Below are 18,008 nucleotides of genomic sequence, written 5' to 3'. Positions count from 1 at the left end.
GTTATTGTGCATGTCTGACCTGGGGTGCGCCTGCCATGTTCAAGACAAGGGTCCATGCTAGCGCACAACCAGCTAGCTCACCTCCACACGCGGATTGATGCACCGAGTAGCTCTCCGGCGCCTTCCAAGGTTCATCTTCTTTCCTTTTGCCTAATATCGCATCACAGGATCGGGTCTTAGAAAATATTTTGCTTGGGGCCTAGCGAACAGGCCGTGCTTGCTCTACACATCCGACGCTGGAGACAACAAACGGTTAGCCACACTATGCCGGCGGCTTCCAGTCCAGGCAGAGGAACAATCGTATATCATCGCGCAACATAGAGGAGAGTCAAAGAATGAATGCCAAACAAGCGGCATGTCTGAATTGCCGCAAAAGCAAAATCAAGTGTCGGCGCGAAGAAGGCGCGCCAATATGCGAGCGTTGCCAGAACGTCGGGATTGAATGCATAATTCCTGAATTTCACATTGGTCGCCAGAAGGGCGTGAAGAAGTAAGCGATGAGACACCAGGGCAAGGGCTAGACTGACTGTATCATAGCAAACGATCGGGCCTAGAGAAGGCAATATACCAGGTTGAGGAAGCCATCAAAAAGAGGAAATCAGATGCAGCTACGAGTCAGAGTACGCTGCAGCAACTGCAGCAGCTTCTGAGCGAGACACAAGGGGACGAAGACTCCAATCAAAACCCGAACACATCGCCTGCCTCAGAGGTGCATCCTCATATTTCAGCGAGTAATCTTGTTGGTACTTCAAGCGACGATCAACTCGCTGTTGAAGATGTCGAGAACCCACTCCAGCTGCTCGCCCGGGCCTCGGATCTGCGGATTGCAACACCACAATCATACAACCAGAGTACCGCCAGCCCTGAAGACAGATTCAATGGTAGCCAGCAGAGCGCTTTTCTCGACGTTCACCACTTCTTCCTACCAATGAAAGCACATCTTGATCAGGGATCAGGCTTGGATCCGATTGATGTTGGGCTTGTGACCAAGGACGAAGCTGAGATGCTTCTACAGTAGTACGTTATATCAAACCTCGGATCTGGACTCAAGAACGTAGCTAACGGAATTCAGCTTCCACAAAAAGCTAGCACACACACGCTGGGGGCTCGACCCGTTGGTGCATACATTGCCATTCGTTCGAAACCGCTCTGCCTTTTTGTTCACTACCTTGTTAGCCATGACCGCTATATTCCTACCGGAAACCTCTGCGCTGGCTAAGAGACTACTACTACACCGGAGATTCCTAGCCGAGCAAGTCATTACCCGAAAGTACAGATCTGTTGAAATCGTGCTAGCTTTCATGGTCAGTATTCCTTGGATGCCTCCAGGGTCGCATGCGAGCGACGACGACACGAGCCTCTATCTAGCTACAGCGCTTTCGATCGCGTTAGATCTTATGCTAGACAAAGTGATAACGCCATCGACATCGTTCGATCAGGAGCTTGTCAGACAGATACCGAAGTCAGAATGTCTTCACGCAAGAAAAGCACTGGCGATGGACGGCTTCGAAGACGTCGACCCAAATTCGGAATGGGGCCAGCGGCTTCTTCGCCGCAGAGAAAGAGTATGGATTTCTCTGTTTGTCTTGGAGCGTGGAGTCTGTCTAGCCCGCGGGCGCAGCTACTGCGTCCCTAAGACATGCCTGATCCAGTATTGCGACAAGTGGCACGATCATCGATGGGCCGATGCTCAGGATGGCCCGCTAGTGTCAATGGCAGTCCTCCGCCGCGATCTTGACGACCTTTTTGCTGAGGTGCGTACGCGCTGTGACAACTATCGTCTCGCCGAAATAGGGACAAAGGTCGCTCAGGAGATCGACGGGTCTATCGAGAGCTTCTTCGACAGCTGGTCTCGTGCCTGGCCCTCCGTAATCGCTGATCCGGAGAGCAAAACACTACCTCCATATGTCGAAATCCTTGTTACACACACGCGGCTTTCAACCTACTCAATGCTCCTCAACCACCCTAGCGCACCTCCAGAAGTCAAACGTTCTTTCCGAAAGTCTGCACTATCCTCCGCACTCAACGTTATGCGCGCAGCGATCCAAGGCGAGTCACGTCTCAAATCGATGCCGAACAACACCGTCACGATGATTTGCTTCGCTGCAAGTATAGCGCTTGCTTTGAGTGCACCCGTGCCGGAGGCCGGCGGGAAGCAGAAGAGCCTTGCTCCAAGTGTTCGACATCTTATTGAAGATACCGCAACAGTTCTTGAGCGTATAGGCAGCACACCCATCCACCGGAACGGGGCCTCGGTTGTCTACGGTCGCTTCTTACGCGTTCTCGTCAAGCAGGCGCCGGAGATTGAGAGGCTACCACAATTGCCAGCCCACGATCCTGCACCACCGTCGATGGCTATACCAGATCTTCTATCGCCGTCATACAAAGTGAATGATGCGATGCCTGAAAACCATACAATGGGGCCAGATCCTATATCCAGCTACTGGCCGGATACACTAGACTTCTCAGCCATGTCGTACAACGAAGTCAACGAGACTGTGACGAACTCGGATCTGTTCTCCACAGCGCTACTGGATCTTCCGTGGAACGATAGCAACCCATTGTGGACGGATTGGATGAATCTGCCGGACTTCAACTTTCCATAACGCAGTGCGCGATACGGTCTCAACACTTCTCGTGATATTTCACGGGCTTCCCAGAAGCTCTGAAAGAATCCGAGACACGCAAAGTCATCTTCCCGCTGCCCAGAACCTCGCGTTGGCGCGTGGTGAAGCGGATGGAGACGGGACGCGTCGTCAAGCGCGAAGGAGCTGAGAGAGGGGCGCGACCTCGGAATTCGCCAGAAGCTAAACCTCATGTGATTCCGCGGCAAATGAAGCCCCGCACCGAGCTCGAAGGTCGCTCCATCATCGGTAGTTGAAATGACGCCGACGGATGTCAAATGTATGACGTTAGAGCGGTTGCGCGGTTCTCGCACGCGTCCGATGGCCTTCTCTCGGACTTCAGTCGCGAAAGCTCTGCCCATACTCCCAGAGTCGGTGCTTCTTGAGTCTCCTTAACCCATGATTTAACTTCACTGTTCTGCTGCTTTGTTCACGCGCGTCACAATGGATTCATTACCTTCGTCGTACCGGCTGCTCGCAGCTCTGCCAGCGCGGTTATGTTCACAACGCCCTCTCCCCGCACAACTAAGAGTCGCGCGACTGCAACCGCGATGGCGATTCACAGGTCAACTGCGAAGCATCAGTCAAAGCGCTCCCATGATCGACCGCTCTAAATCGAAGCTCTTCAAAGATGCAGATGAAGCCGTCGCAGACGTACAACCTGGATCCACAGTCCTGAGCGCGGGCTTTGGGTTATGCGGTGTTGCAGACACGCTCATCGGAGCGATGAAGAAGCGCGGCCCCCAATCGCTACACTCTTTGACAGCCGTCTCCAACAATGCTGGCATTGAAGACGTGGGCGGCTTAGCGCTACTTACAAAAAGCGGACAAGTCAAGAAACTCATCATAAGCTTTCTGGGAAACAACAAGGCATTGGAGAAGCAATATCTGGGTGGTGATATTGAAATTGAGCTATGTCCACAGGGTACGCTTGCAGAGAGGATAAGAGCTGGCGGTGCGGGCATCCCAGCATTCTACACACCCACCGCTGTCAATACGCTGCTACAAGATGGAGAAATCCCCGCAAAGTTCGACAAAGACGGAAAGGCCGTTGGCTTCGGTCAGAAGAGGGAGGTCAGAGAGTTCAATGGCAAGAAGTTCCTCATGGAAACTGCTTTGACCGGCGACGTTGCGATAATCCGAGCGCACAAGGCCGACGAGGCCGGTAACTGTGTCTTCAGGTAAGATACATCTCACTCCGGTGCTTTGAGCATCGTTTCTAACAACGACTTTAGATACACCACCAAAGCCTTCGGTCCCATCATGGCCAAAGCGGCCCGCCTCACCATCGTCGAAGCCGAAGAGATCGTCCCCATCGGTACCTTTGACGCGAACGACATCGACCTCCCCGGTATCTTTGTCGACCGCATCGTTCCTTCCACAGCTCCCAAGAACGTCGAGATCAAGAAGCTCCGGAAACCCGCTGCCTCCTCAGATTCATCATCCAAGAACGAGGCGGCAGAGCGTCGCGACCGAATCGCTCGCCGAGCAGCGAAGGAGCTGAAGCAAGGATACTACGTCAACCTGGGTGTCGGCATCCCAACGGCAGCAGCGTCTTTCGTGCCTGACGGTGTGAAGGTGTGGCTACAATCCGAAAACGGTATCTTGGGCATGGGTCCCTACCCGACCGAAGAGGAGCTCGACCCAGATATCATCAATGCCGGAAAGGAGACAGTCACACTCCTGCCTGGCGCCTCAACGTTCGACTCTGCAGAGTCATTCGGCATGATCCGTGGAGGTCACGTCGATGTCTCTATCCTAGGCGCTCTCCAAGTCAGCGCTTCTGGCGATCTAGCAAACTACATGGTGCCCGGAAAGGTATTCAAGGGCATGGGTGGAGCCATGGATCTTGTCAGCAACCCAGAAGCCACCAAAGTAGTGGTGGCTACGGAGCACGTCGCGAAGGACGGATCCAGCAAGATCGTCCAGGAATGCAAGCTGCCGTTGACAGGAGCCAAGTGCGTCAGTACTATCATCACGGATATGTGTGTGTTTGAGGTCAACAGGAAGCGTGGTACTTTGACGCTTACCGAGACCGCGCCTGGCGTGAGCGTCGAGGATGTCAAGGCAAAGACAGATGCTAACTTTGAGGTTGCGCCTGATCTTAAGACCATGGAGTAGACATTTTGTGCAGTTTTTGGCTTATGCAGCATACCCTAGTGATCATATATGTCAATTTCTCTACACAAACCATCTGGGGTCGTGATGCAATTGTGAGAAAACGCGAACCACACAGCGGAGCCAGAACGGTTGACCGTTGAACGCGTCATATTGATCATCGCAGGCAATTTGATCATCCAAAGACGTCGCATGACTTGAACAAAAAAACAAAGCATCGTGATCGCGATAGCCAGATCGTCGGTTACCCAAAGAACACCTGGGCAATCTTGGTGCTTTTGGTCGCTTCCGATAAGAGCGCATGCAGCACAGCACGCGCAACTTCCAAAACTGGACGTCGCGTCAACGATGAAAGAAGCTTCAGACTATAGTCCATCGCACCTGGGCATGCAACAAGACCGTTGACGATCTCCCACGAGAGCGGTGCCTGGGAGTTCATCGTCGCGTTGGCATCCGAATTTCGGGGGCAGCCAAGCTGTCCAAGTGGGCGGCTGAAAGGCTTCGCACTGCTTGGTCCACGCTCCGTCCAGCAGCACGAAAAGCTTGGTACCGCCGATCCGCGATCAGCCCTCCACAGTTTAATCATCAACAACCCACAAAACCCGCCATGTCATACCTACATGGCTACACACATCCGACCTTCTATCCGCGGTATCGCTTTATCTAATCCACGTCGGATTACAAAAGCCTTCGGAAACAGAACAACGCCCGTACTTCGTACAGCTAACGCCCGAGTCAGTAACGCTGATGTCAAGCCTGCCGATCGCTTGTCTGCCTTAAGAGCGCTATGCATGGTTTGGCATGGTTCAAGCATAAGCTTGGTGCAGTTGGGGTAGCCCTTCACTCGTCGGATGGACGAGTCCGCCAATCGCACGACAGATAATCCCGATTGTGCCGTGACCCTTGCGCCCGCCCCCATGGGGTCAGCATGGGTAGGGCAGTCCTGGTGGCTGGCCCGGCGTCTTTTAGCAGTTCGGGGGAGGTAGGTGGCACGGTGCGGTGTGCATAGCGCTACCGGTTCGCCCGTTGGGGAGGGGAATAAGTAAGCTGGCCGCGCCTCGGGTTTCTCGTCAACGCTTTCTTGAGCTGCGTTCCAGATTCTATTCTCTGCTTGTACCATTGGGGCTTTTGAGGTTGTCAAAATGAGCCTTGACAAGATGCATGACGAGAAATTCGAGAACCGGAGTGGGAGCTCGCAGTTGGAGGCGGGGTTTGGTGAGGATGGGAAAGCAGCGAAGACGCTGTTGTTTAAGATGGATGTCCGGTATGTTTCACTTCTTCAATCTACTACATTCTTTCAGAAGCATGGCGCTGACAGGCACAGTATCCTACCCGTCCTCGCTCTCCTCTTCTTGTGCTCGTTCATCGACCGTACGAATGTCGGCAATGCGAAGATCTTGGGTCTCGAGACGGACATCAACATCAACGACCACCAATATTCGATCGGCCTGTGCGTCTTCTACGCCACGTATATCGCCAGTGAGCTGCCGTCGAACCTCGTGCTGAAGAAGATGTCACCTAAGATCTGGCTGCCACTCTTGACGGCGGTGTGGGGGATCTTGACAATGTGCCTTGGTTTCGTCACCAACTTCGCGTCGTTTGTTACCGTCCGCGCGTTGCTTGGTTGCGCTGAGGGTGGTCTGCTGCCGGGCATGGTGCTCTACCTTACTGGCTTCTACCGCAGACAAGAGTTGGCTTTGCGCATCGGTATATTCTATACAGCAGCGTCTCTATCGGGTGCTTTCGGTGGACTGCTGGCCCGCGGACTCAACGCGATTGGACCTGCTGGAGGTCTTGAAGGGTAAGAAACAGCCCCCCGCTTCCAACAACAACAAACCACTAACTTCATATATAGTTGGCGATGGATCTTCATCGTCGAGGGCCTCCTTACCGTACTCGTTGGCGTATGCTCCGCGCTCTTCCTACCCAACTCCATCGAATCAGCCAAATTCCTCACTCCCGACGAGAAAGAGCACGCTCGATTCCGGCTCGGCGAGCAAAGCGCTTCCCACGAGCGCTTCGACTGGGCAGAAGTCAAGCGCGGAGTATTCAACGTCCAAGTCTGGCTCACTGCATTGGCATACTTCGCCATCCTGAGCGGACTGTACAGCTTCGGTCTCTTCCTCCCCACCATCATCAACAACGGCTTCGCCAAGGACCCCAACGAAGCACAGCTCTGGACTGTAATCCCCTACGCCGTGGCATCAGTCTTCACAGTAGCAGTCGCTCTCCTGTCCGATCGTCTTGCCCTACGTGGGCCGATTATGCTATGTACCCTACCCGTTGCTATCATCGGCTACGGCGTCATCAGCCAATCCACCAACCCCAAAGTCCAATACGGCATGACTTTCCTCATGGCAACCGGCATGTACGCAACTGTACCGTGCATTCTCTCTTGGAACAGCAACAACTCCGCTGGCCACTACAAGCGCGCAACAACCTCTGCCTTGCAGCTCGCGATTGCGAACGCAGGTGGTTTTGTAGCCAGCTTCGTGTATCCAAAGAGCGAAAAGGAGAATCATTTTCACAAGAGCCATAGCATCATGCTGGGATTGCTTTGCGCGGCTTGGGTTCTGTAAGTTTTTGAGATCTTACCTTTGGCTCGCATCTTTACTAACGTGTCGATAGGATTGCTGCGAATGTTCTGTGGGTGCGGAAGATCAACAAGGATAAGGCGAGTGGGAAGTATGCTGAGTTTGAGGGTAGAGGTGACGACCGTGACCCGGACTTCATCATGGTTATGTAGATTCATCAACGAAGTGGCTACTTGTTTGCCTAGCCTGTTCAGAGCAACGCCATAAGCCGTGGCCTCAATCTGCGTGATGTAACCAAAGGGACCGATTTAAGGATACTCTGATCTCTCGACATCAAGCGTAAGCACTTCAACCCTCGACGTCATCACCAGACGCGACCGACTTCTGCTTCTGCACCCCATCCTGCTCATTCCTCGATTCCTCCTCATCGACCTGTGTCAGATTCTCCTGTTCCTTCTCCCAGCCCACCAACCATTTGCACTTGGAGTCATCAGGAGCCAGGTATAAAGGACGCGTAACAGCCAGCCGCCAGTAACCCATACTCCTATCACTAATGCTGACCTGTGGGTCTTCGAATGTGCGTTCGAGCGCGTCAAAGAAGGCCGTGCACTCAGTCTGTAGGCCTAGAACGCGGAGACACCGGAGGATACGCGTGATGCGAAGATGATTGTGGTCGAACCTAATGGCCCAGTTGGAGAACTTCTTGCGATAATCTGGCGCGCGGACGATGCGGTATGGAAGGGGCTTGGATGCAGAGACGTTGGTGTGGGAGCCTGGTGGGAAAGAGGCTGGTTCAGAGTATTCCCCTTGCTTCGACTCCGCTGCTGACTTGTTGGATACCATAAAGCCGTAGAAGCTGAGCATGCGCTCAAAGCTCCGTCGTAGGTTCTGCCGTAGCTCACTCCGTGAACGGAACGCTTGCATCACTTCGAGGGTGACGACTGGGGCCTGCAGATGGTTAATATGCTGCCAGAGTGATTGAAGATATTATTGCTTGCACTACCCTAGAGGCATCCGCGAGGTTATAATTCGACATATATTGATTTCCACCATAGCGGATACCTCCCGGGTATGACATTAATAAATTGGAAGGCTTACTTCACTGTTGTATGGAGACCCCTCTGGAAGCGGGAAGAGCATCTGAATATAGTTATGGGATGCTTCCAGTCTGCTATCTGGCCATGCCAGTATCTCATCGAGTTGCCGACCGAGGGCGTCCTTGGCGCGTACATCTGGGTCGTAGAAGCGGACAATGAGTTGGCTCTTGCTAGTGGCGGCAGCCTGGTCAGCCTTTGAGGCGTCTGACGAGACCATTTCAGCGCGCTTGGTGAGTACTGTAGAAGTTGGATATTGATGTTGCAAACAATGTATAAATCATGGGCAGAAGTACGCAGGTAAGGCTGCACCCAGATACCTACGCGATGGTGGCTAGTCCGATTTAGGCAAGGCGCACTCTCACTACTGGGTGCAGCCTTACCTAGGTACCTATTTCCCTCCCCCGCCAAAGGGAAACGGCATGACTGCTACCCGTGGGCAACTTAGATAGATCAGGAGCCAGCGTTTTCACTGCAATTTGTAGTGTACCGGTTTGGTTGTGATGTAAGCTGCAGAGACCTGTTCAGATTTCGCCGCGGCTGTCGCAACAGCGACGACGATCTTGCTGTAATGTCCGCATGCAACCTAGTCATTACATGTTACCTGGGTAGCCGCGGGTGGTATCGCGCTAATGGCACCGCGATTGTCATTCCTCTTCGTTCACACTCTGGCGACGTGTCTTCGCCCCATTGAAGCGCTGGAGTCCGCGGGATGAAAGCTGAACGCTGACGTCATCCGCGCAGATTGTTGAACAGCGCCGCTTCCAGACCCCATTCACCACCCGTGCGCCGTACTTGGACGCTTGGTAGCCAGCGCAAACGCAGGGTACATGATAGACAAACCTGCTCAGCCCCTACCAACGCAGGATTATTCACGCGCTATCAGCGATAATGTTTTCCTTAAATCTGCCTATGGCACTGGCGAAGATTCTGCTTGCTCAACCAAACTCCCCCACTGCCCACATCCATTTGGGCACAACTCTCTCTGATATAGGATATATACCTTGAGGTCCACCATGAGCTCCGAAGGTGAGTTTCAATGATATAAGTCTCCGAAATTCAACCTAACCGCTTTCTAGAACAGAAGCCGACACCAGAGAATGGCACCCTATTCCAGGGTTTCGAATGGAACGTTCCGGATGATCATAAGCACTGGCGGCGCCTTGCCGAAGAGCTTCCTAAGCTGAAAGCGATCGGTATTACCAACATATGGCTACCCCCTGGCTGTAAAGGCGCGAACCCCCAGGGCGTTGGCTACGACATCTACGATCTGTACGACCTCGGCGAATTTGAGCAGAAAGGCCAGAAGGGCACCAAATGGGGGACCAAAGAAGAGCTGCTCGAACTTACCAAGGTCGCCAAGGAGTATGGCGTGGGCCTATACTGGGATGCCGTATTGAACCACAAGGCTGGAGCCGACAAGACGGAGAAGTGCCGTGTTGTTGAAGTTGACCAGAACGATCGCACTAAGGAGGTCTCAGACGCCTTCGAGATCGAAGGATGGCTAGGCTTCGATTTCCCGGGCCGTGGTGAGCAGTACTCTAAAATGAAATATCATTGGGAGCATTTCTCCGGTACCGACTGGGACCAAGCCACGGAGAAGAAAGCCATCTACAAGATTCTAGGTGACAACAAAGGCTGGTCTCAATCCGTCGACGATGAGCAAGGCAACGCGGATTACATGATGTTCGCCGACATTGACTACTCGCACCCTGAGGTTCAAGAAGACGTCAAGAACTGGGGCGTGTGGATCACCAAAGAGCTTGGCCTGAAGGGCTTCCGACTCGACGCCGTGCAGCATTTCTCGTCAAGATTCACCAACGAGTGGATCAAGAATCTACGCAAACAGTGCGGTGACGACATCTTCGTGGTCGGTGAGTTTTGGTCAGGAGACGTCAAGGAGATGAGCGACTGGCTTGACGATATGAACCACGAGTTTGCCCTCTACGACTCGCCTCTCCTGAACAACTTCGGATCTATCTCGACAAGCGAATCGGCAGATCTGCGGAAGGTTTACGACAACACACTCGTTCAGATGCGTCCTACCGATGCTGTCACGGTCGTTACAAACCACGACACACAACCTGGACAGGTGATGGAGACTAAGATCGAGGGCTTCTTCAAGCCTCTCGCCTATGCTCTCATTCTACTAAGGCAGGAAGGCTACCCATGCCCGTTCTACGGCGATCTTTACGGTCTCTCAGAGCCGCATGAGACGCCTGCCTCATGTGGTGGAAAGCTCGCTGACCTCATTCTCGCACGAAAACTCTTCGCGTACGGAACACAGGAGGACTACTTCAACGAAGCCAACTGCATCGGGTTTGTGCGTCGTGGAACATGGGACAGGAAAGCGGGTCTGGCTTGTGTGATGAGCAACGCTGGGCCGGGTCAGATCAAGATGGCTGTTGGCGAGATGCATGCCGGTGAGAAGTGGACTGACATCCTTGGGTGGGAGGAGGGTGAGGTCGAGATAGACAGCGAAGGGTATGGACTGTTCAACTGCCCAGGCACCAGTGTCGCGGTTTGGGTACGAAGCGATGCTGAAGGGCGGGACCAATTTCCTACAAACTTCGATGCGAACGTATACCACAAAGATTAGATAGGCGATATTTCATGTAGAATGCGACGGGGACGACTGCGAACACAGTGAATGTGCATCGCCTCTTTGAAGAATTGAATACTGCGCCTGACGAACTGGCGGTGTGGACCTTATCAAGCCTCAAACTGCTTGCTTTTCTCTTATCAAGACCCTGTGCGCCGCATTCCAAGGTTGCAACTCATGGAACCTGCGGGAAGATGGTTGGGGAGATCGGCGATGGTTCTTCCGCTTCGGGACCAGCGCGGAACCAATCAATCGCGACAACGCCGACCATTTTAGACGTTTCGCGGCGTTTCTCTAGTAAGCGAGCATGCAGCGTACCCGCCGACAGTGTATGCTCGATTCTCATGGTTGCAGGAGCATCTATTGACGTCTACACAACATAGCCAACGGCTCCGTGATGCCGGAACTTGTTGCATGTGACAAGTGACCCCCGCGATCGCTATGTCTAGATCGTGGGTCTCGTGTCAGGGCACGCGCATCAATTTAACGCCGCTCCTCCGCTTTTCTAGCTTCTGTCGCCCTCGACGAGCCGAACACTCACAGCCCCTTTGATTCTTTTCTCCAGACGTCCACTCTGCCCTGCGTTTCAATCGACGAGCGCCTCGCTGCAGACTTCCCATGTCGCTGATTCAGCATGTTACACAGCAAGAGGGCACTGATCGCGAGGAGGCGTTGGTAGATTTGTTCTTACCGCCTGTCGACCGCCAGATTAGCCGACAGGATGCTGCGGAACGTCGGCTTTCTCTTGAGAGCGCCATCTCAGGAGCTGGCTTCTTGAGCGCACAAGGAAAGAGCGTGAGGAGAGTTATCAGTTACGACATAATACCCAAGCCCGAGGAGCTCGCACCGGGCGAGGAACCAGGAGGCTTGACGCCATACAAGGTGCCGACGGGCAAGCGTATCGGTAAGTTTGGCTGCATCGCGTTCGCGTTCTGACCACTAACATGCGATCACAGCACAGGTTATCGTAACAGTTCTTGCGTGTTGGTTCGCTAGCGGCATCGTTTTCGGTTTTGCAGCTTTGAAGCCAATTCTTATCAAGGAAGGCGTTTTCAGCAATCTGTGCACACCCGAAGAGGTGGATGCCGACGTTGAAGTTTGCTTCGAGCAAGATCTCAGGTTGAACTTCTTTTTTTCTTTGGCATCGACTACGGCGAATGTTTCTGCTCTCCCCGTCGGTACCCTGCTCGATCGCTATGGGCCCAAGCTTTGCTTCCTTTCCGGTTCTTTCTGTCTCGCGCTTGGAAGTATCCTAATGAGTCTCGCGTTTCAGATCGAGCATTTTGACGGATATACAATCGGAAACTTCTTCCTTGCCCTTGGAGGCACATTTGTCTTCCTGCCCTCTTTCCAGATTGCTAACGCCTTCCCCAAGTATGCGGGTAGCATCGTTGCGCTCGTTACGGGTGCATTCGACGCTTCAGCAGCAGTATTTCTCTTCTACAGGCTCATGTACGATGCTAGCGACAGGGCGTTCAAGCCACAAACTTTCTTCCTGGTCTATCTTATCGTTCCAGCAGCCATCGCCATCGCGCAGCTCACCTTCTTACCGACCGAGAACTACAAGACTGAGGCACAGTTAGAGATGAAGATTCAGCGAGCTGAAGATGCTATGCGAGACGTCCATTCTTCGGATGATGAGCTACCCGATAACGAGATCTGGAAGCGAAGGAAGGCCCGTAGCTCGCGTCGCAAGGAGAGACTGAGCAGACTTGATGAGCTGATCGGAAATGAGGCGGCTCGTAAGATCCGGGAAGAGAAGGCTGAGCAGAGATTGGAGAACTCCGGTGTCTGGGGAGCACTGCACAACAAGTCTGCCAAAGACCAGATGCTGACGCCCTGGTTCATACTGCTCACTGTTCTAACTGTCATCCAGATGGTGCGAATGAACTTCTTCAGTCAGTAAATCCCTCCAGTACGCTTGAACACAGCTGACAGTTCGCAGTCGCTACTATCCGCGAACAATACACGTACATGCTCGGATCAGTCAAGCTCGCAGAAAAGGTCAACGACTTCTTCGACGTTGCTCTGCCCGTCGCTGGAGTTGTCGCAACTCCCTTCTTAGGCGCACTGCTCGACAACGTCAGCACACCTGGCGTACTCTCGCTTCTCGTTGTCATCATCGCCGCTATCGGAGTCATCGGCTCTATCTCAACTCTTTGGGCTGGATATGTCAACGTTCTTCTATTTGTCTTCTTGCGCCCGCTTTACTATTCCGCAATGTCTGACTACGCGACCAAGGTCTTTGGTTTCGCTACGTTTGGACGAGTTTACGGAACCATCATCTGCGTGTCCGGCCTGTTCAACTTGTCGCAGACTGCAATCGACGCCTTGACCAAGGGCTTGTGGCACGGCAACCCGGTCCCAATCAACATCATCCTGGCTGCTTTGGCGTTTGTCATAGGCACGGCACTCGTCATATATGTCTCGGTACAGGTTTACCGTATGAGGAAGAAACTAGACGAGGAAGACGCCATTACCGTAACAAACACCGACGTAGGTTCCATCATGGAAAGCCTGCTCGAAGAGGACGAACCGAGGTCCTACGGCACAGTCAACCGCCAGCGACAGCCATGGGAGGTTTAATAAGGTGGCGCGAACCTGTACTTATTCTTACCTCCGACATTTCCAGACCAGGTCGACGATATTCCTTCGCCGCTGTTATTACGAGCACGATTCAAATACGGCCGTCATTGAATCATGCTTCCTATACTAATTGGTCTCCTTCCTAACGTAATTAAAAATTGTCATATTCTGTACGAGCGGGCGTTCATCTTCATCGCGTTATATTGCAGACTGTCATCAGCCGAGCGTCTTTATCAATAATAGTCATCGTCAAGCGAGCGTTATGGGTACGGGTTTTCGGGTCATGTTACATCTCATTATGTTTACGGCGCCAGATTACGGTTCATGTAGACTAGATTGCGATTTGTAGAAATTGTTCAGTGTGGTTCTGATATCCATTATCATCGTCCGTTGTTATTTGTTCTAGTTCAAATCCAATCCAAAACCCATGCAATCCATCTTTGCGTCAAGGCTGCAGATGCAGGCTGTCAAGACCCCGATACCACTTGCACAGGTGAGCAAGGCAGTGACGCTAAAATTACGCCCCTCTTAGCGCTGGTGTGGGGCTCTGCGGCCCAGCCCCCATTCTCGAGCTTTCGGTTACCGAACCCCTCACAGATCGTACGACACTTTGCATCTACCACGAGCAGGAAACGCCGATATCGCTACCTTGGAACGACCACCGCTAATTCTAGAACCGTTACATTCGCTTGGTAAACTTGGTACCTGCGGCTGTTGTCTTGGAGCAATGGGCATGCTTTGCCTTATGACGCGTTGCGGTGGTACATCGTCTGCCTAAGCTGACATTTTCGCCGCATGCTGGGGCCTACGTCCACCGTTGTGCTGGAAAAGTCGACTTGACAAGTGGTTTCAAAGTGAATCTCTGGCGCGGCTACCTAGGTATACTGCTGACACCACGTGGAGAGGGTTCGCCTTGACTGCTCAGCTGTGCTGCTTCGTCTGTCGGCCACCTGGTCTTCCCTGCTGGCATATTGGTGACTCTCGAAGCATGACAGAGACTTATTCACCCAAAATATGCAGCTTTCTGGCGTCTGGCACGCTTTTTTTTTAGGAGCATCTCGTTCTCGGAAATACCCAAGGCGCATTCAATAGACGTTACTATCCGTAAGAAGAGGTGGGATGCCGGAAAAGGTCGAAGACGAAAGGCAGCCTGACACGACGAAGTCCTCCACGTTCTGGGAAAGGATCCATCCCAGCACAGCCGAGTGAGCCCCCATCTTCGAGCTCAGCATGCATCGCGAAACTCGTACTCTGTCGTCATACCTAGGTAGTATCTGTATCTTCGTGGCGTTTTGCAGCCCTCGACTCAACTCGAAACCTCAACCAGACACATGATCAACGTCTGAAGTATCGTTTGCGTTGATGACAAGTATCTTTCTGCTTACTATCGTCATGGCCGTATTGGTGGTCTTCGCCTGGGGCCATCTTTACAAACCCAACCCTGCGCCACAGCCTCCGATGGCAGGTTTGGGGCCGATGGAGAGCGACCATGCAGTACGCCTCCCTCAGTTCGTTGCGCAAGACGCAGTCGAAACGAAACAGAGCTGCTGACATTCCTAGACATTGGAAGGAGGCGTGGGAAACAATCAAGGATCAATGTTACATGTTGACAGCTTCTAGCATTCGTTCTACCGAACTGCTTGGGTCCGATCGGTCCTGAAAACATATATTTATTGCAGTCATTCTGCTTGTATTGGCCCAGGCACTTTCAACGCATCATTCTTTCCTCCTCTTACATCTCTTTCGTAACACTAGGCCAGCCTGAAACCATTGCCGAAGCTCGCATTCCATCATGGGTATCCGGTTCTCCCAGTGGGTTGCTCCGTCCATTGTACTTCACAGTACCCTCACATCTGCTCTCGTCGTACCTAGAGCCGCGTACAGCGGATATAGCGAGCCTTATGGCACTGGATACATCCATCCGACTACCATAGCCGCGTCATCTTCCGTGGCTTCTCAGGCTTCACCCCTTGGTACGTCCTGCGTTACTTCCGGGACCATAACCATAACGCTATCAGGTTCGAGCATTGTGCCGCCGGCTTCGATAATTGGCACCTATCCTGCCGTGAGCGGCCCTACCATCACTGGTAAGGACAAAGCAGATTCAAGTTGACGGGCGACATCTGATACTACTGCAGGTTATCCTTCAGGTCCTTCCTCGAGCTCAGTTGTATCGAGCATCACTGTGGAGTATCCTGCCGAATCATCCGTGCCACCTCCTGAGAATCCAGCGACTTCAGACTATCCTGCTGTCACTCCTACTTCGAATGTGGCTTCGTCTGCTGGCGGCGGATATGGCCCTTCCCCTGCGCCGGTCTCCCCACACCTAAGTAAGCTTACGAGCAGTGCGACTTTGGAGAGCACCGCAACTCCAAGTAACTACAGTATGTCGTTCAATTCCATCACTTCTCGCGCGTTTTACTATGTATACCCCAGATAGAGATTGTTGGAATACAGATAACTAACCCTGTGATAGATACGCCCTTGCCGTATGCCACAAACCCCGCGACAGCATCAGTAGCACCCTACCCTATCACCTCTCTCCAAGGCGCACATGTATCACACAGTGCAGGCCCAGTTGGTACTTCACCAACTCTCCACGTACCGTATCCGACAGGAAACGTTACATCGAAGCCTCCTTCTGGAACGGGGTATCCGACGTCGAGCACCGTACTGCCGTATCCGGAAGAAAGCGATACTTACTTATCGCAACGATCCGCCACATCTTCTGCATTAGGTTTGTTGACTGACACATTATCAAGTCGTATCAGAATGTGCCGCTAACCTTGTTAGCTACTCCTGTTCATCCAACGCCATCCCCAGCTCTTCCCGTCTCTTCGGCACAATCTTCAGCCTCTCCTGACTATCCGGCATCGCCTCCGGTCCCTCCAATGTCTTCGGCGTCATCGTTAGGCTCTTCTGTTTATCCGGCATCAACACAGGTTCCTCCCGTCTATTCGGAAACACCAGCCCTTCCCGTCTCGTCACTCTCCTCAGCGTACCCTGTTTCGCCAGCATCGTCTTCTTCCCCTCCCATGCACCCGAAATCCTCTTCAGCCCCTTCAGGCTATTCGGCATCGCCTTCCGGTCATCCCACCCCTTCGACGTCATCTTCTGCCCCTCCTGTGTACCAGACATCGTCGTCAGGCTCTCCTGTTTATTCAGCATCAGCAACTGTTCTCCCTAGCTCTTCAACAGCATCGCCGGCCTATCCTGTCTCGCCGATATCGTCAGCCCTTCCAGACTACTCGGCATCGACACCGGTCCCTGCCGCCTCACAGACATCGTCTCCGGCTTACCCTGTTTCGCCGCCATCATCATCAGTCCCTCCCATGTCTGAGACGCCATCATCAGCCCTTCCCATCTCCTCGACGCTCTCTTCAGCCTACCCTGTTGCGCCTACATCGTCTTCAGTCGCTCCCGCGTATCCAGCGTCGTCTTCGGTCGCTCCCGCGTATTCAGCTCCATCTTCAGCTCCTCCAGGCTATCCCACGGCCTCTTCAGGTTCCCCTCTTGAGCCAACGCCATCTTCAACTTCACTCGTAGCACCTACTCCAATTGTCAGTTCTACGCCAAGCGTCTACGTCCCAGCCACCTCACTTCCGCCAGTGTCAGGGAGCATGACTACAATGTACTCGGCAGTTTCGCCTGTAGCTACTGATTACCCGGCATTGCCTGGGGTACCAGCTTCCGAGATCTCCACGGGCACTGAGCAGCTCGGTATTTATTCCCCTTCATGCTTATTGTCGAACCTCAAATGCTTACTTCACACAAGATTACCCAGCGGCACCTACTACCATGATCACCAGCGCTATTACGTCCTCCGCGACTCCGGACATGTATGGCACGCCTGCTCAACAGACAGGAGGATATGCAGGGTTCGCTGGAGTTGGTACTTGAGTGTCCTGGAGATGAAACTGGTGACTCTGTCCCATGGACTGAAATTGGTGATGCAGCAGCAAACGCTAGGGTTGGCCTGTACTCGTACGCCTGTATCAATTTCCTTTGTTCCACGTGTTGATATTTGGGTAATGTTTTGGGTTTTGGAGTTTGCCCTGGTATCTAGAAATCCTACTGAATCCACTCGTTTACCAAGCGATGCACGATCATAAAAGTAACTTTTTTTTCGAAAGCTGCGTAGCCGTTTCTGATTGACAGGGTACAATCCCGGCTTGTCGGGTTGCTCAGAGAACATGACGTGGGGTTCGCGGATCAATAGTCCGTGCGTCTTCGCGTTGCTATGGCAGGGAAGTAGCGTCGCGTGGGCGGCTAGTGCTGTTTACCACTCACCGTCTGAGCTCGCACCACCACATATTACATAGACGTGCTGCACAACTTCCTTAGACTACCAAAGTTCAACAACCAAACTCACAGCAGGTGCTACCCTTCGACAACATACATAACCCCCCAAACCGTCAAGTTGGCGCGCCTCAAAGAATCCCCGGTCCAG

The 18,008-nt window shown here is 53.0% G+C and overlaps 5 protein-coding genes across 5 annotated transcripts; 4 read left to right on the top strand and 1 right to left on the bottom strand.

The window, feature by feature from the left end:
* Positions 1–335: 335 nt before the first annotated feature.
* On the top strand, positions 336–2,606 carry J4E93_006714 (uncharacterized protein; the record flags this gene model as incomplete). Its single annotated transcript, XM_049344625.1, has 3 exons — positions 336–490; positions 538–1,017; positions 1,073–2,606. 3 exons carry the CDS (start codon positions 336–338, stop codon positions 2,604–2,606), a joined length of 2,169 nt encoding a protein of 722 aa, XP_049198279.1.
* A 462-nt stretch (positions 2,607–3,068) lies between these two features.
* J4E93_006713 (uncharacterized protein) lies at positions 3,069–4,745 on the top strand (the record flags this gene model as incomplete). Its single annotated transcript, XM_049344624.1, has 2 exons — positions 3,069–3,805; positions 3,860–4,745. The coding sequence occupies 2 exons, from the start codon at positions 3,069–3,071 to the stop codon at positions 4,743–4,745; spliced, it is 1,623 nt and encodes a 540-aa protein (XP_049198278.1).
* A 1,139-nt stretch (positions 4,746–5,884) lies between these two features.
* J4E93_006712 (uncharacterized protein) lies at positions 5,885–7,488 on the top strand (the record flags this gene model as incomplete). Its single annotated transcript, XM_049344623.1, has 4 exons — positions 5,885–6,006; positions 6,067–6,543; positions 6,598–7,317; positions 7,371–7,488. The coding sequence occupies 4 exons, from the start codon at positions 5,885–5,887 to the stop codon at positions 7,486–7,488; spliced, it is 1,437 nt and encodes a 478-aa protein (XP_049198277.1).
* A 136-nt stretch (positions 7,489–7,624) lies between these two features.
* Positions 7,625–8,590, bottom strand: J4E93_006711 (uncharacterized protein; the record flags this gene model as incomplete). The annotated part of the gene is made up of 2 exons (XM_049344622.1): positions 7,625–8,224; positions 8,375–8,590. The coding sequence occupies 2 exons, from the start codon at positions 8,588–8,590 to the stop codon at positions 7,625–7,627; spliced, it is 816 nt and encodes a 271-aa protein (XP_049198276.1).
* A 3,000-nt stretch (positions 8,591–11,590) lies between these two features.
* On the top strand, positions 11,591–13,558 carry J4E93_006710 (uncharacterized protein; the record flags this gene model as incomplete). Its single annotated transcript, XM_049344621.1, has 3 exons — positions 11,591–11,876; positions 11,929–12,870; positions 12,918–13,558. The coding sequence occupies 3 exons, from the start codon at positions 11,591–11,593 to the stop codon at positions 13,556–13,558; spliced, it is 1,869 nt and encodes a 622-aa protein (XP_049198275.1).
* Positions 13,559–18,008: the final 4,450 nt, after the last annotated feature.

This window comes from Alternaria ventricosa (genome assembly GCF_023758065.1).
Source record: "Alternaria ventricosa strain BMP 2768 chromosome Unknown scaffold_11, whole genome shotgun sequence".
NCBI lineage: Eukaryota > Fungi > Ascomycota > Dothideomycetes > Pleosporales > Pleosporaceae > Alternaria > Alternaria ventricosa.
This window is presented reverse-complemented; position numbering and strand designations above follow the sequence as displayed.